We start from the raw sequence: 22,265 nt of genomic DNA on the forward strand, positions 1-22,265 counted from the left end.
TCTGTCAGTCTGAAATTTCTGGCTACAGACACCTCTCAGCTGGGTCAGACCAATCAGAGTAAGGGACGATAAGGCCGTCAGAGTAGGCTTTCCTCGAGAATGTACAACTCTAAGTTCGGAAGCTACCGCGACCAATCCGCTGTTGTCAGATTTGGAGTCTACTTGTTTTCCTCAGCCCCAAAGGGCACGTGGATAGTACACACGTTCGGGCTTTCTGGACTCGGACTGGAAACATCTATTCTCTCTTTTGAGATCATGGTGATATAGCCCCAAAATCACGAGAATTAAAATGTAATTTTTTACTGGTACTTTAAACTGTGAAAGACTTATCTGACAGAAATTGCATAAAATGGAACATACATCAGATTCACGTCGTGTTCACAACCGTGGAGGAAGTATTCTTAATACGCTTGCCTCCAGGAGGTGGTCCAATGTAAACAGCAGGATTTTCATCTTGTCGCCACCTTTCCACAACTTGTATGAGTCCGCCACCTTGTCCAGAGTATGGCGGCGGATGATCTGGCAATCCATGGATTGTGGGCGACTCCGAGCGGTTCGACGTAGCGGGTAAGGAATAGCCGTAATCGGTTGAAACTGGTGTATAAGATGTTACTATCTCCGGAGATAGAGGCGTCGACGTCGAAATCGAACTGGAGAGAGGTGTTTTTGGGGTGTAAGGAGCGATGACACTATCAGCCGCGACCCGTCTTCGCCTACGCCAAGCACAATAAATCAATACTGCGACTACGATGACAGCAATAGCAAAAGCGGCCGATCCAAGAGCGACGCCAACAATAGAGGCCGCATTCAGTCCTTTTGACTTTGCGTTACCGGCCCGTTGCGCAAATCCGACCATACCATCAGACGCGCTGGATACGATAAAGATTCTGTGGTGCGAAAGGAGCATAAGGAGAATGGACGAAAAGATAATGCAGCTACTGACACATAAACTGAAGAGAGAAAACTGGATCCTAAAAGGTACTCCGTGGTCAACGGCGAGGACCATTCTTCAATGGCACCAAAACACTCCCCGCCTTGATTTCGGACCAAAACTGATTCGTCGATTACAACCGAGAGATCCCCAAACGTGAGTGTGAGATTCGTTCTGGACAGGCAAGGTACACCCCATATGTTGGTAATCGAAGTATTGGCCACGACTGAAGCTCCCGGAACACCGGCATCTGATCCGATATAGTTCAATCAATAATTCAAACGCGGGAGAAATATACAAAAACACCCACACACGAGGGCTGCCGCTCCTTGAGGAAAGGTCATTGTGGAGAACATTGGATCAATGAGCGTGACCAGATCTCCACTTTGCGAACTATTCCCCAAAGATGTCGAGAATGTCCAGCTATCCATAGTTATATGGAAATCCGCCACGAGACTGCTAGAGTTAAATGGAACCATGTTCTTCCATGCAACGTCCCCGTCGTAATACGAAGGATCCGGTTCGAGCCAATGGAATACACCACCGTTTGAGTCCGAGTCAGATGCTATAGACTGAGTATCATCCGGTGCTTGATTGAGCGCCATTCCAAAACTAAAGTTTGTTTGAGACGGGTTCTTTGACAGCCAGCCACCATAGACGGTAGCGTCAAAATTGCCATCTCCTACATATATACCGATCAGCATAGGTCTGAGAGCCCGATCATCGGACGACGCACTAGCGTTAGTCCCAAGACCGATGATTCCAGAGTGTCCAGGTGAAAATAGCGAATCAGATTGATTGGCAAGGATAACTGGGCAACCAAGGGCATGAGAACGCAGTGGGAACGCCGGTATTTTAGTGTACGTACTGGTTTGATTAGGATAGAACCAGCCAGATCCATTGCTCAGCCTAAGGCTGCAGTCCTCCGTGATGAGATTCCCTCCTGCAGTTGCATTTACAATGGAAACATTTTGGCTGCCGGGTAGCTGAGCAACAGTCGTAGATGCGCTTTGGTTATATCTAGAGGAACGCACATCAGCTTTTCTAGAGATTATGTTTCAGGATTGAGAGGAACGAACGGCGTAACACCATCGCAAGTATCGCATGCCGTTCCTGCGACAACAGTGTATCCCGTTCCAAAACTGAGCACAAACGTGAAGTTCTGTGATCGAGGGCCGGGGGACTGAAGAGCGTGAATAAGTAGGCAACTCATAAGAATTAGACACACCATATTCACATGGACAGAATTTTTCTTGTTGCTGTCAACCGAAATAGGAACTTGTAGTGTCCCGGGAGGCGCATCCCTTCTCTGAAGGTCCAAACCAGCTACGAGGAGCAAGCTGGCAGCGAAACCGAGGCAGATTAGTGAAATCTTCATAACGAAGCAACAAGACCAGGTCCTAACGCCATGGGTCCGGATGGAACAGATTTTAATACTAACACCCTCAGAAGTGCGGAACCCTTCGCGAAACCGTAAACGGTGAGGGCATATTTTTAGTTGCATAAGAATCTCGGTGCTTGATCCACTGAGCACTGGTTTCATGGAGCGCGTACGAAGCGTTTGAAACCGGAGTTGACCATTGGAAGATCACAAAGATGTGATTCCCATGATGGTGGAACGACACCAGGCATGATGGGAAGAATTTCTGGTTGGATCAAACATGTGTACCTCCAGACGGTCAGATCCAAGGAAAACAGCGTAGTTTAACCCACAGATTATCGTGCAAATTTACCGCCAGAGATGATTCATAGGGATGTGCACGGTACCACATGCCGACGGTAAGGTACGGTTGATGTCAAATCTGTACCGTGTCCGTCGTCCGTATACGGACAGTGACGACGAATATCTAGAGTCAAGATGTGAGTATTAATAGCTCCATCAAGACCATATGTACTTACCTCGATGGCATTAGATTATCCTTGGCTCTGCATCAACAACCGTACTTCCGTATTTTGGGTCGTCGAAGGTGTCCACGGTACGGACTGTATCCGTATCCACTGTATTACGGATACGGTGTACAACCTAGCTCCGAAGTCTCGCCCCCTGAAACCACAGTCATGTGATCGAGCCGGCCCGGCTTAAGCCGTTGAACTTGTTACGCGACTAGCGCGAAAAACAACGAATGTCCCTCAGGTGATTTGACTCATTTTCGCCTCGTCGTAGTAATCCCTTTACTTCTGGTATCAAAATGCTAATCAGTTCTGTAGGGTCTTTCACGTTGAGGCTAGCAGCTAGTTGGTATCATTTTTTTCTCTTTTTCTTTAACCCCGTCCCCTTCTGCTCATATCAGTTCATAGATAGCATCCGCCCCTCCAATTTCTGTTTTAAACAGCTCTTTATTATTCAAGGGTGTGCCGACACCATTTATTTATCACTTCATCAGAATTCAAAAAGTCCTGGTTGACACCTCCCAAACCACAAGTACTAGTAGCATGGAGGAACCTTCACCAGACGACTTCTACACTGATTTCCTCCGTTTCTACGACAAGAGTCCTACTTCCCTTATCGATATGCAAACACAGTTAGCACCCGCTCGAGCCGCCGCCAACTCCAATATCCCCATTGTTGTCCTCTTCGCTCAAGTGAAGAGCGCGGTTCACTAGTCCTGATGCACTGACGATGGCGACGAAAGAGCTATTGGATGAAATTCTCAATGAAGAGATGCAAAGGAAGACGGACACTGACTTTGAGCTACTTGTCCGACGGCGAGATTGGGATCGACTACTCTCAATGTTAAGTATCGTCAATGAGGTTTTCTAGCAGTGCACCTCCGATCGTTGTGGATCCTTCAATCCGGCGGATCTCAGGCCCAGATCCGTCCTAACATCTTTACACAGGCACTCGGGCCCTCCACAAATGCTCCACCATCTCTCCTGTCTTGGCGCAGCGCACTGCAAGGTACGCGATATATCCAGATTCTGTGGTTCTTGCTGACACCGTCGTCTAGGTCTATGCGTCATTGATAAGATAGGTGGTGGTGGGCGATAAGTCGAGATGCGAACGTCTTGAGTCTTATAGATTTCAGCTAACGAGTTTACTACAGAAGTTGGTGTTGAGAGACGGAGCACGCGTTGAGAGGAGGATGGTGTGGGGCAAGAGATGGGCATTCGCGGATGCACACTTACAAGTCAATGAGTGATAGCACATTGCATCCGAGGTAGCGGGGAAGGGGATGATGTGCGATCACCGAGTTGGACACCGAGCAAAAAGACTGCCAATGTTCCGCTATAGTCGTACCCGTTAATGGTGACTTCCCCGTCCACTATTACGGAAGTTTCTGCGTCGTCGCCTGGTTCGTCTTCTCTCTCCGTCTCTGCTCTTCCTCTTTCATGGCCGCTTATATGTAGAACGTTGCTTCCAGAAGAAGAACGGTTGAGCCTACCTAAATTATCACTTCGCCTTCCCGTGTGTCATTTCTCCTGCTCCATAATCCCACATGCTGACTCGTCGAGTAGAAAACCAACCCCCCCTTTCCTGAATGCCAAATTCTACGTTCTTTACTTCTGCTCCAAATTGCTGACTGCAAACATGGTACAAGAACTCGAGTTGTTTGCCACGCCATCCCAGCAAGTACTAAACTACTACTTTGCCTTGGTTCTTAGCATTTACCCCAATCTCGTCGCTGCCCAACCCTGGACGACAACAGAATCCTCAAGGGCAGCCTCATTGTAAAAAACGAGTTTAAACTTGGGGCAAGGGTCCCATGAAGACCTGAACGTCCTGCTCGTGAAACAACAAGGAAAGTATACAATGCAGTAAGCATAGCGCATTGTCTGGTTATGATTACTAGGTGGCATGATACTTGGCATTGTTCGGATTTCAAGCCAAAATGTGGCAGTGGGCCGCAGTACATAAAGCACCAGCACTGATCCAAACACCTACCTCTAAATTTGCCCGCTAGTCAAACCAACCTACTATTATTCAAATCCTAAACACCTCCGCTCTCTCAGCTATGGACACCTTTACCGACCTCGACTTCGACCTTAATTTGAGTACCGACGAGGCCCTTTTCCAAATTTCGGGCAAAGAGTTTCTCGACGGCGACAGTGACTCCTATGGAGTACCGGTTGACGCTGAGCGGTACGATGCGGGTGACATCACCGCGATGTGTATCGTGGCTTGAGGTTTGCGCGATCTCTGTCCAGTCAGTTCACGCATTTACTGACTTGATCCATAGACCCTTTCTTAATACCAGATTATTCGCTCTCAGCCAATATAAATTATCTATTCATTTTCTCGTGCGTCTTTCTGGCCCTGCTCTATCATGCCTGACTGATGACTCATTTTTATAGAACGGCTAAATTCTACGGTCTTTACCCACTCCAAATTGCATTATCTCTCCTAGATTTATCGTATGCTGTTCCTCTAATTTTGATGGCCCGGCTGCTGACGAGTTACAGGCCCTTTGACAGTGTGCGCGCCCTTTTCCTTTTTCTTATTTTCTGTGATATAGTATCCCTCATTATACACCTGATGACTATGTTATCGTTTATATTACTTTCTCTTTCACCCCACGCTTGTCTTCCCTATTTTCTTCGCGCTGCATATCCTCCGTTGTATTACCAGATCAAGGGAAATCCGAATAATGGCCCCTCTGTATCGTATTATTGGGGTGAGCACAGGATACCCTCAGTTTCAGTCACTTTGTGCCTACAACCCTTTCCATGATGCAACTTCTTATTCCAGACTGTCAGGTTGACTCTGCTTGACACGTAATCTTACCTTCAGCAGCCATCGTCATCCATCGCCATCAAGTTCTATGATGATTGCAAGTACCGCAGCGAAGCTGCCCGGTGTCTTGCGTTGATTGAAGTGATGCCTCGTATTTGAATGTACTTTTTTTTCTGCCTGCAAGTCCTGTATATTTCACTGCTATTGTATCTACCCCAGCGAACCACACACCTACATACAAATCAGAGTTCACTAAGCTGGCTAGGCGTTACGGGTCACCATCGCACCATTCTTCATTGCAATCCCCTCCTCATCAGAGGAGCGCATTCCTGCTTACAGGGCATGGCGAACGTCACCAACATTAGTAGCTCGGCTGTAGGCCTGCACACACCGGGGCCCATCACTTTGTCTGCGTTCTGCAAACCTGTCATAATTAAGCCAACCAGATTGACCGCCGGTATTCACGGCACCCATGCCAACGAAATGGCATGGGCAGTGACTACGGTCCATACCTTAAAGCTCATCTGCGTCTAGCGATGCAGCGATGGGAATGCCAGCAGTAGCGTCAAATTATACAAACTGATCTTGAGTGTAGACGGAGGAGTCTCGCCGGTGAATCCTTGACAATCCGCCGTAATAGTCTAACATCTATCGTCTGTGGAATAAGACGAGGTAGTTACCGTGGTGCAAGAATGTGCTCATACACAAGTCCAACGATGGCTGACGTGCAACTGAGCCCTCCGGTATCGGTCGGTGATCTGGGGCTGAAGCTTCCCATCATTGTTCCATGATGCTGCATCGGAGACAGCACATAACACATATTTCTATGCCTTATCTTGTTTCAATGACTTTATATGAGAAGCCCAATCTTGACAATCCGCTACATGCTGAAGGCCAAGTTATGAGATAGGGCCATCATTGATCACTTCGAAGTATTCATTGATGTAGATGTATCCCAAGCCTGGTAAACTTGGCGGATAGATCTGAGGGGTGAAATAATTGCTGGGGTACAAGAGGATTATACGGCATCGAGTCAAGCTGAGAGGCATGTCGCAAGGATCGAAAAGTTTGGAAAGAGCAGTACGAGGCTCAAGAAAGTCGTCTTTGCCGCCACGATACCTCTTTCCGGTGATTAAAATGGTGGAAGAACCGAGGGTGAAAAACCTCGAATTGGAGATTGTCATAGCAAGAACGGAGTTGCCTGAGTGAGTCTGGAAGATGATGACGATCCGCAGCTACGAAGTGGAAGTCCACTGCAGTTCAGAGGTCGATAGGCATACACTACGCCAATGGCTACAACGGAGGAGAGGCAAAGAGGTTCCGGATGTCGTCTCCAGATCACTATACGTAGGAGTCTAGTATAAATATGAGAAGTCAATGGGGGAACTCCTCAGGAGTTTGTAGCCCAAAGACTAAAGGTCTTACAAGCATGTACTCTGGATACAGTCCAAATCTCAACAGATCATCTCTTGAATTCGGAGATTTTGTGATATCATTTTTGTTGTCCCGATTTTCCTCCGTGACTAAAGTCAAGACAATAGCTCTGGAACAAGCTCATGACAACCCATATGTGAAAGCGCAATAGTATTGATACAATTCTTATTCATATTTACTTCTGGATACCCCACTCGAACATTTCGTTACTTTTCCCGTCTCTTTCATTGACCAGTAATCTCGAACATTCCTGTCCTGCGACAGGAAGACGAAGCATCTGATTTCCGCCTTCGAGGGGAAATGGAACTTGCGCAGGGATAAGCCCTGCCTGTAATAAAGCTGTTCCCTGATCCCACCAAATGTGTTCTATCAACGAATCAGTGGAAGATTAATCTACAGTCCTACAGAGACGCTAACCGTGGTATAGTCGGTCGCCGCGTACGTTCACGACGCCCAGCATGGGAATCTCTAGCTTTTTCCCTGTCGGAGGAACAGCAGGTAGAAGCCAATCAATGGTCTTGTCATGGGTGCATTTGAAGATGAATTCCTCTATGAACAGAAGATAAGCGATATAAGTCGGTGCCAACGATAGAAGTACACGCACCGACAATGCGATCAGGACCGACGGTTCGCGAAACGGTTTCAAGGTCAGTATCAGCCGGGTTACTTACGCGGCTGGATAAGCTGAAGATGATAGGCTTGGGGGAGATTACTTACGCAAAGATGAAATGATCTCGATAAAACGCGGTCAAATTCTGCCGGCCAATACCGCCAGTCATCTGTAATATGCGTAGGGAATCAGCATATGATACAACACATGAAAACACCTTACAGTGGGTACATGGTTGACGTAGGGCTCTTGCTATGATCAATAACATTCAAATCGTCCCCTGGAAGCGGCTAAGTAAACAACATACCACCATTGTTCCCATAGTTTGGGACACACTTCGGATTTCGAACTCGAAATACACATGCTCATCCCAAATTGCCTCAATATCGAAATAGGGCCCGCCAATATGCCTCCTGAGAAAGACGACGTTTCGTGTATGCGCAATAGAAGCGAATGTTGGTTTGTAATCCTCAGCTTGAGGCAGAACAAAGTACGGAGATGGAGTCGTGTACTTATAGACTGAAGTGGACGCCGTGGCTTCAGGTGCTTCATGTGATGATGGTACGTGGAATGTTATGGGAATGGTAGACGTCACTTCCACTGCAGCACCAAATGAGACAATACATGAAATGCGCGTATCCGTAGATATTGCGTCAAGAACTCTGGGAAGTATATCAGGATAGCAAACTGAAAGGTAACAACATCAGTAAGAAAATAATTCGAAAACGAAACATGTTCCTACGCACCAGTAACAGCAAACTTGTCCCTAATGTCAAGTTCTTTCAGATTCAGCAGGGCATCTACACCCTTTGCTAGACTTTCTTCGATAGACCAGCCCAAAGCAGATGGAGTGACCCCAACAACAGCAAAACCTTCCTCCGCCCATTTTTGCACCGGTTCCGGATCCAGTGTCTTATCAACTTCGGTACTGACTTCGAATGCTGACACCGGAGGTAAGAAAATAATCATCCCGGGGCCTGTTCCGCGACGAGTCAAAGGCGGTTGAAGAACCGCATTCTCGCTCAAGGTAACGAGCGGGGCCGAAGGCAGGGGAACAAACTTTTCATTAGGTGAGTCGGGATCGTAAAATGCAGGTTTTGCCATGGCGTTGGACTGGCGAAGTAGACGTTATCAGAATATTTTTCCTATCCAAAAGGCCTGTAACCTTTGCAAGATAAGTATCCTGGATGCCTGAACTTTCATAGAATAGGTTGATAGGGACGGAAGTAAGATAGGAAACGGAACGGCCGTTCGGATCCGTGTGATCCGTCCGAAAAATCCGATCCTTCGCTACGTGCTCGTCGATGGCCTTTCGCCTGAATAAAATGGACGTGCGTTGGTGTACGAAATTTTGGACACTATTAGATCACCTATGTCGAAATACGTCCGGGAGTCGCAACATAAGGATCTCCTTATAGCAAAACCGACGCGTCGCTTCGACTGTCCGCCGGCTTTCAATTTATGCCAAAGCAGCAATAGGTCCTCTGAGCGTTCTGGCCTTCTTGCTGCTATAATACTTAGAAAGTGTCATGCGAAATAGGGCGGTTTTTGTTCCAAGACAAAGTGCAAAGTGCAAGACAGTTGGCGTAATAAAACAAAGTCATGTCATGTTTTGAGCTTAAAAGTAGGCGTCGTAAGACATCTTAATCATTTTGGATCAACGGCGGCGCCATCACAGATATCCAAGAAGTCTACACATTTTGTTAAAAAATGTTAAAAGATCTTAATATTGAACAGGTCCATTCGTCTCCCGGAGTAAATGGAGGTATGTGAGGACCTTGGTCTTTTCACAATACTTGAGCCGAATGAGTTCGCATAGCAACCACGGACTTTGCGGTGGCGAAGTCAAAGCTTGAAAGAAGACAATGCCACCCTTGTCTTAGACAAAGTTGACTCGGAAGTGTTCGCCCCTTGTTCATTGGATATATAAAGAGCGTTCTCCTTTCGTCGATCTACAACGCTAGCAGTCTCCCCTATCACACCACGTCATTTACCTTCGAAAATACACCAGTATGGCAGATATCGAACAAGGACTTACCTCCAGTGGCACCGACCATATCAACACTCTCCCGAGTGAACTACTCGCCGAGATCTTTGCATACGGCGCTACAAACCCACGATATCCATATCATATTATCATCCTCGGTAGGGTGTGCTGGAGGTGGCACGCCCTAACGCTAAACTTTCCTACCCTCTGGACGAAAATCTACATCCCTGTCAACGTTGTCGTCAAAGGATGTTTGATCCACCGACCACGCTATGAGAGGACCGCAATTGACAAACAATGGTCCTCGAAATTGCGGGATACAGTGGAGCTCTACCTGACGAGGTCAAAGACGTGCATCATTTCGATCAACTTCGTCGAAGCTCTCTCACCCAGAAACTGGGGATGGGAGTATACGTTTTGGCAACTGTCCTTCGACAAATTGGCAGGGTTGCTCCGCAAGCACATGCACAGATGCTACGAGCTTCATGCTTTCGTCGACGAATGCCCGCGCGTATACGATCTTCTCTCCGAGGCAAACTTGAAATTGCCATTGCTTGAGAGCCTTACACTCCCGAAACTCTTGGATCTCCCCTTTGTCCGATCCGCGACGAAACTCCATACGATACGAACCGAATTCGTCGAAAAGGACCTCAAAGAATTGGCAGTCGAGAATGTGGAACTTGCAACCTGGACGCCTGGGGAAAATCTCATGTCCTTTCCCAAAGCCAAGGCCGTTACGCTGCTCCCACCGCCGCCATGTTCGACAACTTGGCCGCACGCAAGAGTAATTGCGGTGACCGGCCGGATGTTCTGCAGTGACTTAGTCTCCAGTTTGACAGTCGCAGGCACCAGAAATACGATGGTAAAAATTGAAGAGATGCTCTGTAAAGTTGAGTTTCCGAACCTTGAAATATTAAAACTCGTCCACTTTGATCGTACGGGACCCCCTTTGCGCTTGAAATCCATATGCAGGCCGCTAAAGGGGACTTCGACAATGAAGCAGCTCGTGTTTCAGGGGTTTGCTATCCGTTTGCCGGACATGCTGGACATACTCAGGATGGTTCCGCGCTTGACGTGTCTGAGTATCTACGACTCGCCATTCCCGCTCTTCGGACCGTACAGGCCAGTTTCGAACGCGCTTTTGGGAGCGTTGGCAGACACGAAAATAGTTCCCGATTTGGAGAGGCTCAATATCTTCTGGCGACATGATCTCGACATAGATGATAGTCTGGTCAAACGTTTGCTCGACACGCGACGAGATCGTCTTATTGATGTTGTAGCACGCCAGGACCACGTAACACCACATATAGTGTGCTCCCGTATCATATGCGCAGCAATCCATGAGACATAGAGCAAAGAAATAGTTTGTAGGGTCGCGAGTAGAAATCAGTGCCGGACAGCTTTTAGTTTCTTTTGAAAACAATGTTCTCCCAGTGAGCTCGATTTTCCTAGAGAATAGAAACTGCGGTGCTTTTTCCAGCTCAGAGAATGTGTGGAAATCGTAGGTCACCAGGACAGTCTTGACTTGTGCAGCGAGGATGCTTGTCGGGCCGGGGACCGACAGATTTTGAATTGATCGACCGGCCCTCAAGCGCCTGATTACCCTCTCCGGGACGTCGGTCCATCGAGTTCTTTTTAACATAAGTGTCTTGCATAGACTGAAGTGATGGCTTGTATCTGAATGTGCTTCTTTTTCTCTTTGTTCCTGCGTTGTCTTATCGAATGAACATATGCTGCTATAGAACTACGATGTTTTTGAATCATTGAGGTACACGACTAAGGGGAAGCATTCTGCCGATGCCAACTGAACCACACGCCTTTGTTTTGACTGCAAGTCCTGTAGAGTTCACTGTCATTGTATCTACGCCAGCGATCCAACATGCAACTGAGTCCTTCGGTATCGGCCGGCGATCTGGGGTCGAAGTTCCGGTCATCGTATCGTGACGCTGAAGACGAAAACATGACATTGCGTCGGAGACAACACTCAGCACATATTTCTACGGCCTGTCTCGTTTCAATGTCATCATAAGAGTCCAATCTTGACAGTCCGCTACATGCTGAAGGGTAAAGTTATAAGATTCTACAAATGGAGGAGGATAAAGACAGAGAGGGAGAGACCAACCTTTTTGAGCGCTTGCAAGTAGGAACATCGTCGTTGAATGTAGGATTCCTTTTCATCTTCCGGTAAGGAGAGATAGCAGTCTTTCACCTGCTCAAAATCACGTCGGAGAAACACGGTATGTTCACCGGTCGTTCGTTCTCGTCCTTGCGAAGACATCAGCAACGATAGGACAGCAAAAGGGAAAGATTCACATACTCTTCTTCATCTTGGTGGGAATGAGAAACAGGATACGAGATGCGAGGAAGTACTCTTTGCTATTCTCGTTCTTTGGGAAGACCGCAGCGTCAGAGATGATCCTAACGACACGAATCTGAGGGGGGATTCGACGACAATTCGCAAAGACAGTCATTTACTCATTTTTCGTGCAGGCGCTACAGGTTCGAACACGAAAGAGGAAATCAATCCTGCGGATCCCAGTTTTGGAGCAAAACTACCACCAGGCACACGCGGGTGAGACCACTACTAACTTTGCAACAGCACAGACGTACGTGGCAAGTAGAATCGAAAGCAAGATTTGCCCATGCAGGTTCTGAAACTCCTGGGGGTGGACCGGGAAGCTTGGGAATATCTGAGCGAGCGACCCGCCATACGATTTCCGACGATCGGCTCATCAGTACGGAACGAAACTGTGAATTTGCACGAGAGAGACGAAGTAGGTCGAAAGGGTGCAATAATTTGAATACCTTGATAAGCGAAACTAGATCACGTACTAGCTATCGAGGAAATAGTATATATCCCACCTCGAACCATAGCTCCAAAGGAAGATTCATAAAGTTCTTCATTGAACTTGAGTTTGCCCGTGATATCTTTACAAGACGAGAGTTTTTATTGTTGTAATTCACGTCGGATATGACCCGCCTAGGCGCCATAGCGTCTGCTCAAAGGATTCTGACAAACGGAATGATGTGGTCGAGCCGGAAGGAGCGACGGGCACGTGCATAGGTCCACTTTGGGCATCACCGTCGAACTTCCATGATTGACTACATAATATCGTTTCGACAGTGTTGATGTATATTATACATGCAAATATAATAACCAATTTTAAAATTTCGAAGCTCAAGCTGGTTGAACAGCAACTTCGACGCCTCTGAGTCGCTCTCAAGCACTGCATCCTCTCTTCCCTCAGTGATTCTACAACAACCAGAGCACCCAAATCACTGGAGACGGATAAAGGAAATCACGAGGCTAGTGACATGGACCTTCGCCAAAGTCGTCTCATAATGACAAGACTGTGAAACACTCAAGTCAGCGCCGCTACGGAGCTCCTGGATACTTACCAGGTCGTTTCTAGTTGAGGCGAGCAAACAGAACAAGAAGGATCAATCAACATCGAAGGACATTATTCGATCGACTGGATTGGATACTAGATGGGTCGGAGCCGACATCGCCGGACAGCAAGACGTGAACGCAGTGTGAACCAGACAAAGATGACCTAATGAGATCCGTTGTTTCCCGACTACGTGCTAGGACGAAGTCCATTCTGGCAGATTTGGAAAGCTTCTAGTGGTTGACAATGGTCAGCTGAGTAAATAAGGGCGATCATTATTACCCTCTGACTTCCGGAGTTATACTAAGCGAAACCATGTGTGATCGTTTGATCGTTCGCAATCAAAGCTATCGTTGATCGTTTGGGGGTGCAAGTGACATGGTCTCGCACATTCTCTGTCTTGAATGAATATTGGATGCTGATAAATACACCGCAAACGATTCCGAGCTTTTTGGACTGCGAACTCGCCGATTCGGATCACGGTTATGCTTAGCGCAAAGGTTCCATGACGCTATACGATACGTAGCTTGACTTTGACCCTTTCAAACATCGCGCCATTTACTTTTAAACGTTGCGATGAGTTTGATTTGAGGGGTAATGCAGAAGAGAAGATATCATAGGTGACCTTAAATAAGGGAGTTTAGTGGGGCATTCATGGTATCGAAGTGGAAGGATGTGGCCAATGGCACCACAAGAACGCCGACTGCGGAAACACAGTCTAACTGCATGGGAAGAAAGAACACAGTCAGGCCCCCACCCCCGGAGTGAAAGGCCCACTTCGACTGCGGGGCGTGCCAAAGCGGCCCTGTTTCGACTGCGGGAAAAAACTCCGATAAAAGGATATGAAGTGAACGAAGCCAATCTTAATGAAAAGAGAGCGAAGACGCGTGTTGCGTTCGCGGGAGAACATGCCCCATAGAAGGGAAGCCAGGGCTTGCTGCGGCTTTGCTTCGTTTGAGCGTCGAACGTCACGTTCTCCGCAATGCCTGTGTATGCAATTTTCCTTCAATGGACCAACAACGCAGAAGGAAGAGATACGTACGACAACTGAGGAGACGCCATCGGCCCCTCGACCGCTTCAAGCTCGAAGTTCGGCTGTTATTTGAGGGCATCTTGCCTGGCCTGCATTTATGCTACCGGTTCTCTTTGATCGTACGGAGTGGTTACAAGCCGGGTAACCAGGCACGCATCTCCTGGCCCTTTCAGCAGTAGGCATATTTGCGCCCTTTTAAGTGTAATTAATTCGCCACTGCTAGAGTGGTCATCGAGTTATCGCGGATTCCGTCGACGATCTCGTATCATTTTGTGCTTGGGTCTTGCGCCTGACACCGATAGCGGGCTGCAGCATGAGTTCTCGGGGCATGCGAGAATTAATATGGGCGTCAGCATTCGGAGGGCCAATAAAGTTAAACGCGTGCTGCGCGAGCATAGCATTTCTTGGAAGCGTCAGTTATACGTTTACATGCCATCGGCGACACGTTTGACTCCGATGTTGCTAACATTAACCTAATTGTCCATTACAGGGTGCAACCCGGCACTAGCAGTATTCAGTCAGTGCCAAAATGAGAGGGCGAGGTGATCAATTATCTCACAAGCTTGGACCCTCTTCTGCGGACAGAACTCTGCTGCGTACATCATTAACTACGCCTTATAAAGGGCGCAATGTTCCACCGGGGCACCATGATGCTACAGCACAATAAGCAGAGCACAGCTGCGATAAGCTGAGTTCGGCGGCAGCCTTAGGGGAATTACGAGAATACGCGTCAAGGCGCCGCCACCATCTATACCTGGAATAATTGTTGAACGTGAACGCGTGAACCTTTGGTAAGGAGTTATGAAATTTGAGTCTGGTTCCAACGCAGACGACGAAAATTCACCCAAAAAAATTTTTTAAATCAAGGGCGGGGGGATACGAACAGAACCTGATGCAGGCAGATAGAAAGAATGCTCAGATGGAAAACCGCAGCCAAAAACGCACCTTCTACTTTGTACTAGCAAAACTGCGCTTGGCGTTCCGTAAGTCGTGGAGAGAGGAAGGGTCGGCAAAGTCCGAGCTTTAAACATTCAGACCGAAAGCCGAACATAACTATCAACAAACCAGTCGAGCTGAATGCAACAGGCATCGACTTCAGTATCTATATATTTTTGTAAGCAACTTTCCCCCCACTCGTAACTGCTAAAGATATTGAAATGTTTGCATATAGCTTCGTACCTAGATCGCCGAAGCCTTGTCTGCAGACAACCGGATGTTTTCGTATCCTCACTCATGCACAGTGAAGAACCCTTATCGGACTCTGATAAAATATGGATACAAAAAGACCATCATCATCTTTGAACGCGATATCTCATTCATCAACAAAAAATCGCTTCGCTCATCAATCAACGAGATATCCTGCGTCAACAGCTACTCAGATCCAAATCTGTTCTTTCACCCATCCGCCGCGTTCCTCGAGACATGATAGAAATCTTCTCCCATACTATCCATCCATCAGCCAGCAATACAAACGTTCGCCAGGGTCTCTAGCCGCTATGCCGCGTCTCTTCATCCTGGCGCGAAATCCTACTGAACGCTCCTTCCTTGTCGTCTACCATCATTCTGGCTCCACCGTACACCTTCCCACATTCCAAAGCCATCCTCGCAGAACACCTTCGTCACTTCAAGAGCCACCCTTTGAGGTTGACAATATCACAGGAGAAGCACTTCACGGTCAATTTACGCTCCGAGTACAAAAATCTGTGATATGGTGCTCCGGACATCCACGCGCTGGCTTTTAGCAAACCTGAATTTGTAATCCACCTATGCTCGGGATCTACATTCTCTGTGCGGATATCTGCCGTTATTAGAGGAGCTACACCTGACGCTCACGGTCTTCTGTTCTGAAACGGCGGCGTCTCATGACGCGGACACACAGTCTGTAGGTCGTGATATATTCTCTATTACACCTTTTTCTCCGCCGAGCAAGCCTACCATTTCCGATCCGTCTCACACCCCGGAACGGAAGCCGCCTCACCCATTTGTGCTGCACCATCAGAAAATCTTACAGACATCCAACACATCTTCCAAGCCCCCTTCTCTTATTGGATGCAAGCTGGAATCACGGAACGCTAGAAAAGTCTACGACGGGCCTCTCATTCGTGACGACAACATTCAGGCCTTGCAGGTGAACGACACGGACATCCTACATGTCCTCACCCTCACGGCATTGACAAAATTGATACTCCGATTCGCAGACGACGACGACGACGCGGCGCGATCCCTGGTCGACTTCCCTCCGTAGATTATCATGCTCCCTCCTGGAACTCGGGTGTAGAACCCCAAGCTGGGGAGGACATACGTACGTCTGCCAAGTCTCGTTCAATACAACTGACGCAGTCGCACACTCCGCCATGTTCATCCCAGAAAATGTACGCTGTTAACTGCGGCAGCGTCGAAGAAACTGCATGGTCTTCGCGCATCCGCTGTTGCACTCGCGAGACTCCGGCTTCGGAGTACCAGGCCGGATCTTGGCGAATCACAAGCGCACTCGTATACTGTCTGTCTCTACGAAGGACTTTATCAGCACCAACATTCTCATCGCGTTAGGTCAGCTCGAGCAGACAGACCTCATGCCCCACCCCCTGCACTGGATCAACTTGAGATTCATTTCCACCGATTCTTTGCACGCTTCTGGGGCCTCAGCCCATAGAAAGGCCATCCAGAAGATTGCCCACCGGCGCTATTATTGTACATCAATGACGCCCAAACGGATGGCTGCGCGCGCCCATCATATTCCGCTGTGCGGTCATGAAATGGTGGGGGTCTGATCGAAATCCTGCATACATGGGGATTTGATGAACTCCAAGGTGCGGGACTAATAGAAGTCGAACCCGTATCGAAGGTATCACCACGCTACTGGATGGAGATGCATTAGACGGACAGAGACAATGAGTAGTGGTCGTGTGGCGGCGCCAAGGAAGTGACTGAGGGGTATGTAAAGGAAACTGACGCGACGCAATACCAATTAGGGAGCCATGTGGAGAGCCGAAAATTAGAGAATAGGTGGACAACTCGAGGGAAGACGAATCCAAAAGCAACGGTTTCGTAGGAATCAACGGCGAGTCGCCGGGATTTCACAATTCGAATCTTAATATCATCAGCGCTGTTACCGCAATCGAAGCGGAGCTGCATGGGCAAAGACCGTTTTATGAACAGCGGCCAACGGGTCCCCCTTCAAGTCGAGGACTTCTGGAGGACAACCGCTTAGGATCATCACCCCGTAGAAAGAGAAGCTTTAATAACGGGGTCATTACGCCGCATACACAGACGTTGTTTGCAAGCCTTCACTCGATATCCCGTATTTTTGCCGAGGCGACAAGAATTATCAAATCGGATAAATATTCTAACGGGGATTAACCTCGCGTCGCTACCAATCCTCGTTTTTTAACTACAGAACCTGGGCGTCATTGCGCGGATAGAGCGACAATCAAGCTCCAACTTACTACGTCGAAGTCACCAGTATTGCATCGCGATTACGCGTAGGTCTTTAACTTGTTACCCTGAAATGACTGAGCAATGCTTATTAGGCTATCGGCGACTAGAAATAGAATCGCTGATCTACAGGCAACTCGTAATCGTTATATGTAACTGAAAGAAATGCACGCCCCCCGCGAAACAACGGGAATCCACAATTGAAACCATCTTCGAAGTCGATGGGTCGCCTCGAGGCAGCAACTGTCGAATCCGGAGACGTATCTCGCGTCTTCTTACCGGTAAATTCAATCTGCGAAATCGCCAAAGCAACGTAAAACTGTCAAACGTCGGAGACCTGGCGCCCTGGATTAAGTGAAAATCCGTAAGGAGGCGAGTGGTCGTTTTCTAAAGTAGTATGCGGTGATGTAGAATGGATATTGATAGAGAATACAGGTAAATGGTGGTATACTTCAATTAATACAACAGCAAAACGCACGTACAGCCCGTGTCCAAGATGGAATGAAACCAAGAAAATTCCGATCCATCCAAAATATACATCCCAAGCACTACTAGGAGGGATACGACATCACAGCAGGTTGGGAAGGTACCCGATGTCAGTTAGTATACCGCCACCCGACCGATTACCCCCCACCCCATCCCCGCACTTTCCTCCCACTCCTCCTTCAGTCCCACTCCAAATCCGACCCCCAGAATGACGGCGGGCCCAGGAAGCCTAGGCTTCCACGACCAGTCCTTGGGATGGTACGGAGTCATCCCTACGTGCGGATCGTAGGAATCCCTCTCGTCGTAGGGACCGGGTGAGACGGGGAGAGCGGGACACGAGACATGCCCCGAGAGAACGACGTTGTAGGTGCGCAGAGAGTATGGAATCCAGACAGTGGGGGAAGGAGCGCGACGGCGCCGTTTGGCCTGAGAAGACGGCGAAGAGCGCATCGGCGGCGTCGGAGAGGGCGTTCCCGACGAGCGCGCCGGCAGAGAAGCATTAACCGGCTTCAGTATGCATCGCTTAACGTGCCGGTTGAGATTGGACGCAACTCCAAAGCGTCGTCCGCACGTTTCGCATTGGTACGCTGAATTCCAAAAATACATCAACATTTTCTTTTTCTAAAAAAAAAAAAAAGAGCACAAAACGACATGATGATCTTCACCTTTCTCTCCCGTGTGCACCAGAAGATGTTTCTTTAATGTACTCGGTCTGTCGAAGCGCTTGTGGCACATTGTACAGGCATGCTTGCGTTCTCTGCCATCGTGAGGACTGTCCATTACCAGTACGGAGTGGAAAAAAAAACAATAGTGGGGATGCTGGACACCAGGTCGAGGCTTATAACTTATATAAGGGCGCCCCAAGGAAGAACTCTAGTACGCCACTTGCCATCGATAATGTGCCTCGTGGCTGCGATCGTCGACACGCCACATCATGCAGGGGAGGACCATCGGAGTTGCGGCGGAGTAGCCCATCTTCTGGCCCCTTCTTTCAGAGATCACCTCAATTAGTTACCATGCGGTTCCGTGAAAAAGCTCCTTTTCGATTTCTCTAGATTTCACGCGTAGGACTTGAGTAACCGGGGCCTGGCTGGCTGCGACTTTCTGTTCTGTTTTTTGTCTGGTTTTGCCTGCCTCTGGGCTCGAACCACGTGTTGCTGGCGGCCATTTGACCGCCAAAGGGGAAAGACGGTTCTCGATACGTAGTTCTTCTATCTCAGGTATGGTGTATCGTGGTCTCCGTCTGCAAAGGTTCGTCCGTTTTATCACAGTTTGCTCCCAAGGTCGACAAAGGACTCGACCAAGCAGACATTGACATTGGTACAACCTTAGGTCGTCAAAATCTTTGTGTAGCCTAAGCATTCCTTATCGGACATTCCGTTCCTTCACGGGCATTTCTTTCATTGTAAACTCATCGGCATTCGGGATTCGCGGCAGGATCTTCCCACTGCTCGGTGTCTAAAGAGCTTCGGATGCACACGATATCCACCCTACGCGGGAGATGTCTCAACAGCTTCTATCTTCACATGACGGAACCACATTCCAAATTCTCGTGAAGCGATAACTTGAATCTATGTCTCAATGTCAACGCTCTCAGGATGATTGATAGATAAACTATCTAGACTCCACTGCGTGGGCAATAGCGAACGGTCTGTATTCCTACCTCTGGGAACGTCCAATTCAATATACGAGGCGTGGATCACTTTGGGATTTACTTCGCGTTCCCGTTCCCACTCCCGACTTCGTGGGTATGTAATAACACTGCGCTCCGATCTCAGCACCCTGAGGGGTCAGTTTATCGTTTCTCTGGGTCAGGAACGCACAATGACAAGGGTCATCAATTTTGCTTCGCTTTTTTTTTTCTTTGCCATGGCAAATTTCGGCTTCTGATGATCAGCAAAGCAAAGCATCAGATTTATGGCACCGAGAACGCGAACATCAAATTCTGCGAAAACACGTCTTAGCGGCGGAGGGTGAAATTCCTGAGGGGTGTCGAGAGGTTCAGCCAACGCCCACCGTCGGACCTTTCGGATTCCCTCCTATTTATAGTCAAGTGTTTCACGATCGCTACCATATTTCATTTTTGTCGTACCTCAGTCTTTTACTAGCATTCGGGTGAAGACTGAGGTATGTTTTCACTTACTTCACACATTAACACAACACTTATAACTACCTAGATCGTTGTTTACTAACAGGTACATTCAATTCAGTCTTTTACAACCATTCAGGTAAAGACTGAGATCGTTGTTTACTAACGAGGGGCCCGCGGTACATTGCGGACTGATTATCTCTATACTTACTTCTTGCATCACGATCCAGAGAAAAATAAAAATTCTGAAGTTGTCGGGGTCGATGGCGTAGTTGGTTATCGCATCTGTCTAACACACAGAAGGTCCTCAGTTCGAACCTGGGTCGACTCACTATTCTCTTATTTTGATGATTTTTTTCATGAACTTCGACAAATTGTAATCTTATTATCCAAGATGATTGAAGCTAGAATCCAGATTCTTAAGTGCTCAAGGACACTAGAATTCTGAATCTTCCCCAATTAACTGTAATCTGAATAGGTTATATGCTATGTATGATTATTTTTCTGTAGTTTTAAATACTTTTGCAGAAACTGGTCTTCTTCTTGTTATCTTGTATTTTTATGTTCTTATCATAAAAGAGTCATTCTCTATTCTATTGCATGTGTACAGTGTTCCCTGACCATGGTCAGGATTCCAGCAACTGACTAATGTGAAAAATCAGCATTTGGCAGCTATTGTTAGGACTTTACTGCTTATGGCCAGACTCCAGATGGATGTGAACAGGCAAAGGAAGCACAAAGGCTGCTGCAAAGGAATCAACAAATATGTCTATCCTCATTTGTATTTGTCCTCCTCCAACTATTGTCTTCATGGTGCCAGTTTTTCCATGGCTTTATTGTAAAGAGATTGGTGGTCCATCTTTGCATCAGTCTTCATCTTCCACTCCTCCTTGTCAAAGGTATCCTCAAGACACAGTAGTGCAGAGGCAAAGTAGAATGTTTCAGGATTCTTTACTCTGAAAACTCTTCAGGAAAGATCACATGTGGCATGATAATCACTCTTATTCTGAGAATGAGAGTGATGCAAGTGAATGTGCTGCAGCACCAAGTAGTACTGATTTCTCAGGAGGCTGGGTCAGTGGCACTGACACATGAGATGTGTTGGATGATGGCAGCAATGCATTTGAGTTGGTCAAGTCAAGATTATAGTCTTTATCACATTCAGCTTCCTGCAACCTTCTGAGCAATGCACTTGGGCTGACTTGTTGAAAGGATCTTTGGGCTCAGACATATCTCTAAATCTGTTGGTAATGAAAATCAGACCTTGATTTATTCTGAATCTTTCTCTTTTGGCCTGAGCTCAAAATCAAAACCCCTCTCTCCCCTCTGCAAGGATGCAGAACGAATCTTAATGTGACTCCTGAATCATTTTTGATAGAGAATAGCACTGATTTGTATCATACAGACCCTGGTTAGTAGAGACATCAACTATAATAAATATCTTTCTTTCTTCTAATGCTCCATTCTGTTTGCACTTTAAGTTACACATGGCTGGGGCTTTAATAACTATGAGCATATAAGAAAGTCTATGAAACATCACAAGAGTGACCACAGTATACTAGAAACATTCTTTGAGGAAGCACTAGCACTGAGATAGCCTCCACCTCAGCACCCAAATGCTGTTTCTGCAGTGCTGCTTGCACCTCGGCCCCTCTAGCGACAAAAAGTGCACCTTGGAAAGGATAAAGTCATTCTGACGAAAGTGGGACTCGAACCCACACCCTTTCGGACCAGATACTTGAATGGACAGAAACTGCCCTGGTACTAATTTCCTCAAAGAAATAGACACTCCCTAGTCTAGCACCTCAAACCACTCGGCCATTTTTCCACAGAATGATCGCAGATATCATTTTAAAGTACCAGATATGCGCAGCATGCGAAGAAAATGGAAATCCGGAAGGGGGCATGAGGACAATTGATCGAAAAACGTCGATCACGACCCAGTTTGGAATCTTGCCGCGGCAAAAATTTTGAAGCTCGTTAATAATAAGTTCGTCTATAACATTCCCTTTGCCTCCTCTATACACTAATCTTTTCCTAGTCCAAGCCCGTGCCCCCCCTTCTTCGCCGCAAAAAGGTTCCCCGCTAGTGACGGGGCCCTCCTGAACAATTTCAAACCTCGACTGCTTGTCTGCCATAGGCTGGACGGATATCTTTGCACTGCGCCATTCTTCGTCTTCCTGGGACGAGTTTACTAAG

General features: G+C 47.5%; 6 protein-coding genes and 2 non-coding genes across 8 annotated transcripts; 3 read left to right on the forward strand and 5 right to left on the reverse strand.

The window, feature by feature from the left end:
• Nucleotides 1–172: 172 nt before the first annotated feature.
• On the reverse strand, nt 173–2,579 carry BT62DRAFT_699640 (acid protease). The gene is made up of 7 exons (XM_043181930.1): nt 2,160–2,579; nt 2,011–2,114; nt 1,800–1,951; nt 1,668–1,742; nt 1,242–1,613; nt 944–1,181; nt 173–887 (listed from the first exon to the last, which is right to left on the reverse strand). Exons 1-7 carry the CDS (start codon nt 2,472–2,474, stop codon nt 368–370), a joined length of 1,776 nt encoding a protein of 591 aa, XP_043033027.1. The 5' UTR covers nt 2,475–2,579; the 3' UTR covers nt 173–367.
• Nucleotides 2,580–3,364: 785 nt separating this feature from the next.
• Nucleotides 3,365–4,604, forward strand: BT62DRAFT_1013825 (uncharacterized protein; the record flags this gene model as incomplete). The annotated part of the gene is made up of 7 exons (XM_043178119.1): nt 3,365–3,514; nt 3,567–3,683; nt 3,740–3,830; nt 3,880–3,909; nt 4,075–4,109; nt 4,164–4,339; nt 4,388–4,604. The coding sequence occupies 7 exons, from the start codon at nt 3,365–3,367 to the stop codon at nt 4,602–4,604; spliced, it is 816 nt and encodes a 271-aa protein (XP_043033028.1).
• Nucleotides 4,605–7,179: 2,575 nt separating this feature from the next.
• Nucleotides 7,180–8,868, reverse strand: BT62DRAFT_938875 (uncharacterized protein). Its single transcript, XM_043187616.1, has 7 exons — nt 8,394–8,868; nt 7,955–8,334; nt 7,870–7,899; nt 7,755–7,816; nt 7,642–7,703; nt 7,455–7,586; nt 7,180–7,403 (listed from the first exon to the last, which is right to left on the reverse strand). The coding sequence occupies exons 1-7, from the start codon at nt 8,749–8,751 to the stop codon at nt 7,213–7,215; spliced, it is 1,215 nt and encodes a 404-aa protein (XP_043033029.1). The 5' UTR covers nt 8,752–8,868; the 3' UTR covers nt 7,180–7,212.
• Nucleotides 8,869–9,659: 791 nt separating this feature from the next.
• On the forward strand, nt 9,660–11,159 carry BT62DRAFT_1081522 (uncharacterized protein; the record flags this gene model as incomplete). Its single annotated transcript, XM_043179677.1, has 1 exon — nt 9,660–11,159. One exon carries the CDS (start codon nt 9,660–9,662, stop codon nt 10,983–10,985), a length of 1,326 nt encoding a protein of 441 aa, XP_043033030.1. The 3' UTR covers nt 10,986–11,159.
• A 398-nt stretch (nt 11,160–11,557) lies between these two features.
• On the reverse strand, nt 11,558–12,672 carry BT62DRAFT_699795 (uncharacterized protein). The gene is made up of 6 exons (XM_043181931.1): nt 12,615–12,672; nt 12,497–12,562; nt 12,245–12,439; nt 12,110–12,186; nt 11,952–12,052; nt 11,558–11,899 (listed from the first exon to the last, which is right to left on the reverse strand). Exons 2-6 carry the CDS (start codon nt 12,536–12,538, stop codon nt 11,715–11,717), a joined length of 600 nt encoding a protein of 199 aa, XP_043033031.1. The 5' UTR covers nt 12,539–12,562; nt 12,615–12,672; the 3' UTR covers nt 11,558–11,714.
• A 5,254-nt stretch (nt 12,673–17,926) lies between these two features.
• Nucleotides 17,927–18,783, reverse strand: BT62DRAFT_938880 (uncharacterized protein). Its single transcript, XM_043187617.1, has 2 exons — nt 18,629–18,783; nt 17,927–18,563 (listed from the first exon to the last, which is right to left on the reverse strand). Coding segments are annotated over exons 1-2 (474 nt in total). The 5' UTR covers nt 18,631–18,783; the 3' UTR covers nt 17,927–18,091.
• Nucleotides 18,784–20,323: 1,540 nt separating this feature from the next.
• On the forward strand, nt 20,324–20,397 carry BT62DRAFT_t204. The gene has a single exon. It is a non-coding gene; the product is annotated as a tRNA-Val (tRNA).
• A 1,363-nt stretch (nt 20,398–21,760) lies between these two features.
• BT62DRAFT_t207 lies at nt 21,761–21,894 on the reverse strand. Its single transcript has one exon. It is a non-coding gene; the product is annotated as a tRNA-Pro (tRNA).
• Between the last annotated feature and the right edge of the window lie 371 nt (nt 21,895–22,265).

Source organism: Guyanagaster necrorhizus, assembly GCF_019112545.1.
Source record: "Guyanagaster necrorhizus MCA 3950 unplaced genomic scaffold BT62scaffold_69, whole genome shotgun sequence".
Lineage (NCBI taxonomy): Eukaryota > Fungi > Basidiomycota > Agaricomycetes > Agaricales > Physalacriaceae > Guyanagaster > Guyanagaster necrorhizus.

Coding starts and splice junctions, on each gene's coding strand:
- BT62DRAFT_699795 (XM_043181931.1), bottom strand. CDS start 12,538: ATGAAGAACTTTATGAATCTTCCTTTGGAGCTATGGTTCGAG. Junction 12,187..12,244: donor CTTTCGATTCTACTTGCCAC/GTACGTCTGTGC, acceptor GCCTGGTGGTAG/TTTTGCTCCAAAACTGGGAT. Junction 11,900..11,951: donor TCCCACCAAGATGAAGAAGA/GTATGTGAATCT, acceptor TGTCTTCGCAAG/GACGAGAACGAACGACCGGT.
- BT62DRAFT_699640 (XM_043181930.1), bottom strand. CDS start 2,474: ATGAAACCAGTGCTCAGTGGATCAAGCACCGAGATTCTTATGCAACTA. Junction 1,743..1,799: donor GTTCTATCCTAATCAAACCA/GTACGTACACTA, acceptor TTGGTTGCCCAG/TTATCCTTGCCAATCAATCT. Junction 1,182..1,241: donor AGGAGCGGCAGCCCTCGTGT/GTGGGTGTTTTT, acceptor ATATCGGATCAG/ATGCCGGTGTTCCGGGAGCT.
- BT62DRAFT_938875 (XM_043187616.1), bottom strand. CDS start 8,751: ATGGCAAAACCTGCATTTTACGATCCCGACTCACCTAATGAAAAGTTT. Junction 7,587..7,641: donor CGGTCCTGATCGCATTGTCG/GTGCGTGTACTT, acceptor TTCTGTTCATAG/AGGAATTCATCTTCAAATGC. Junction 7,404..7,454: donor CGGCGACCGACTATACCACG/GTTAGCGTCTCT, acceptor ATTCGTTGATAG/AACACATTTGGTGGGATCAG.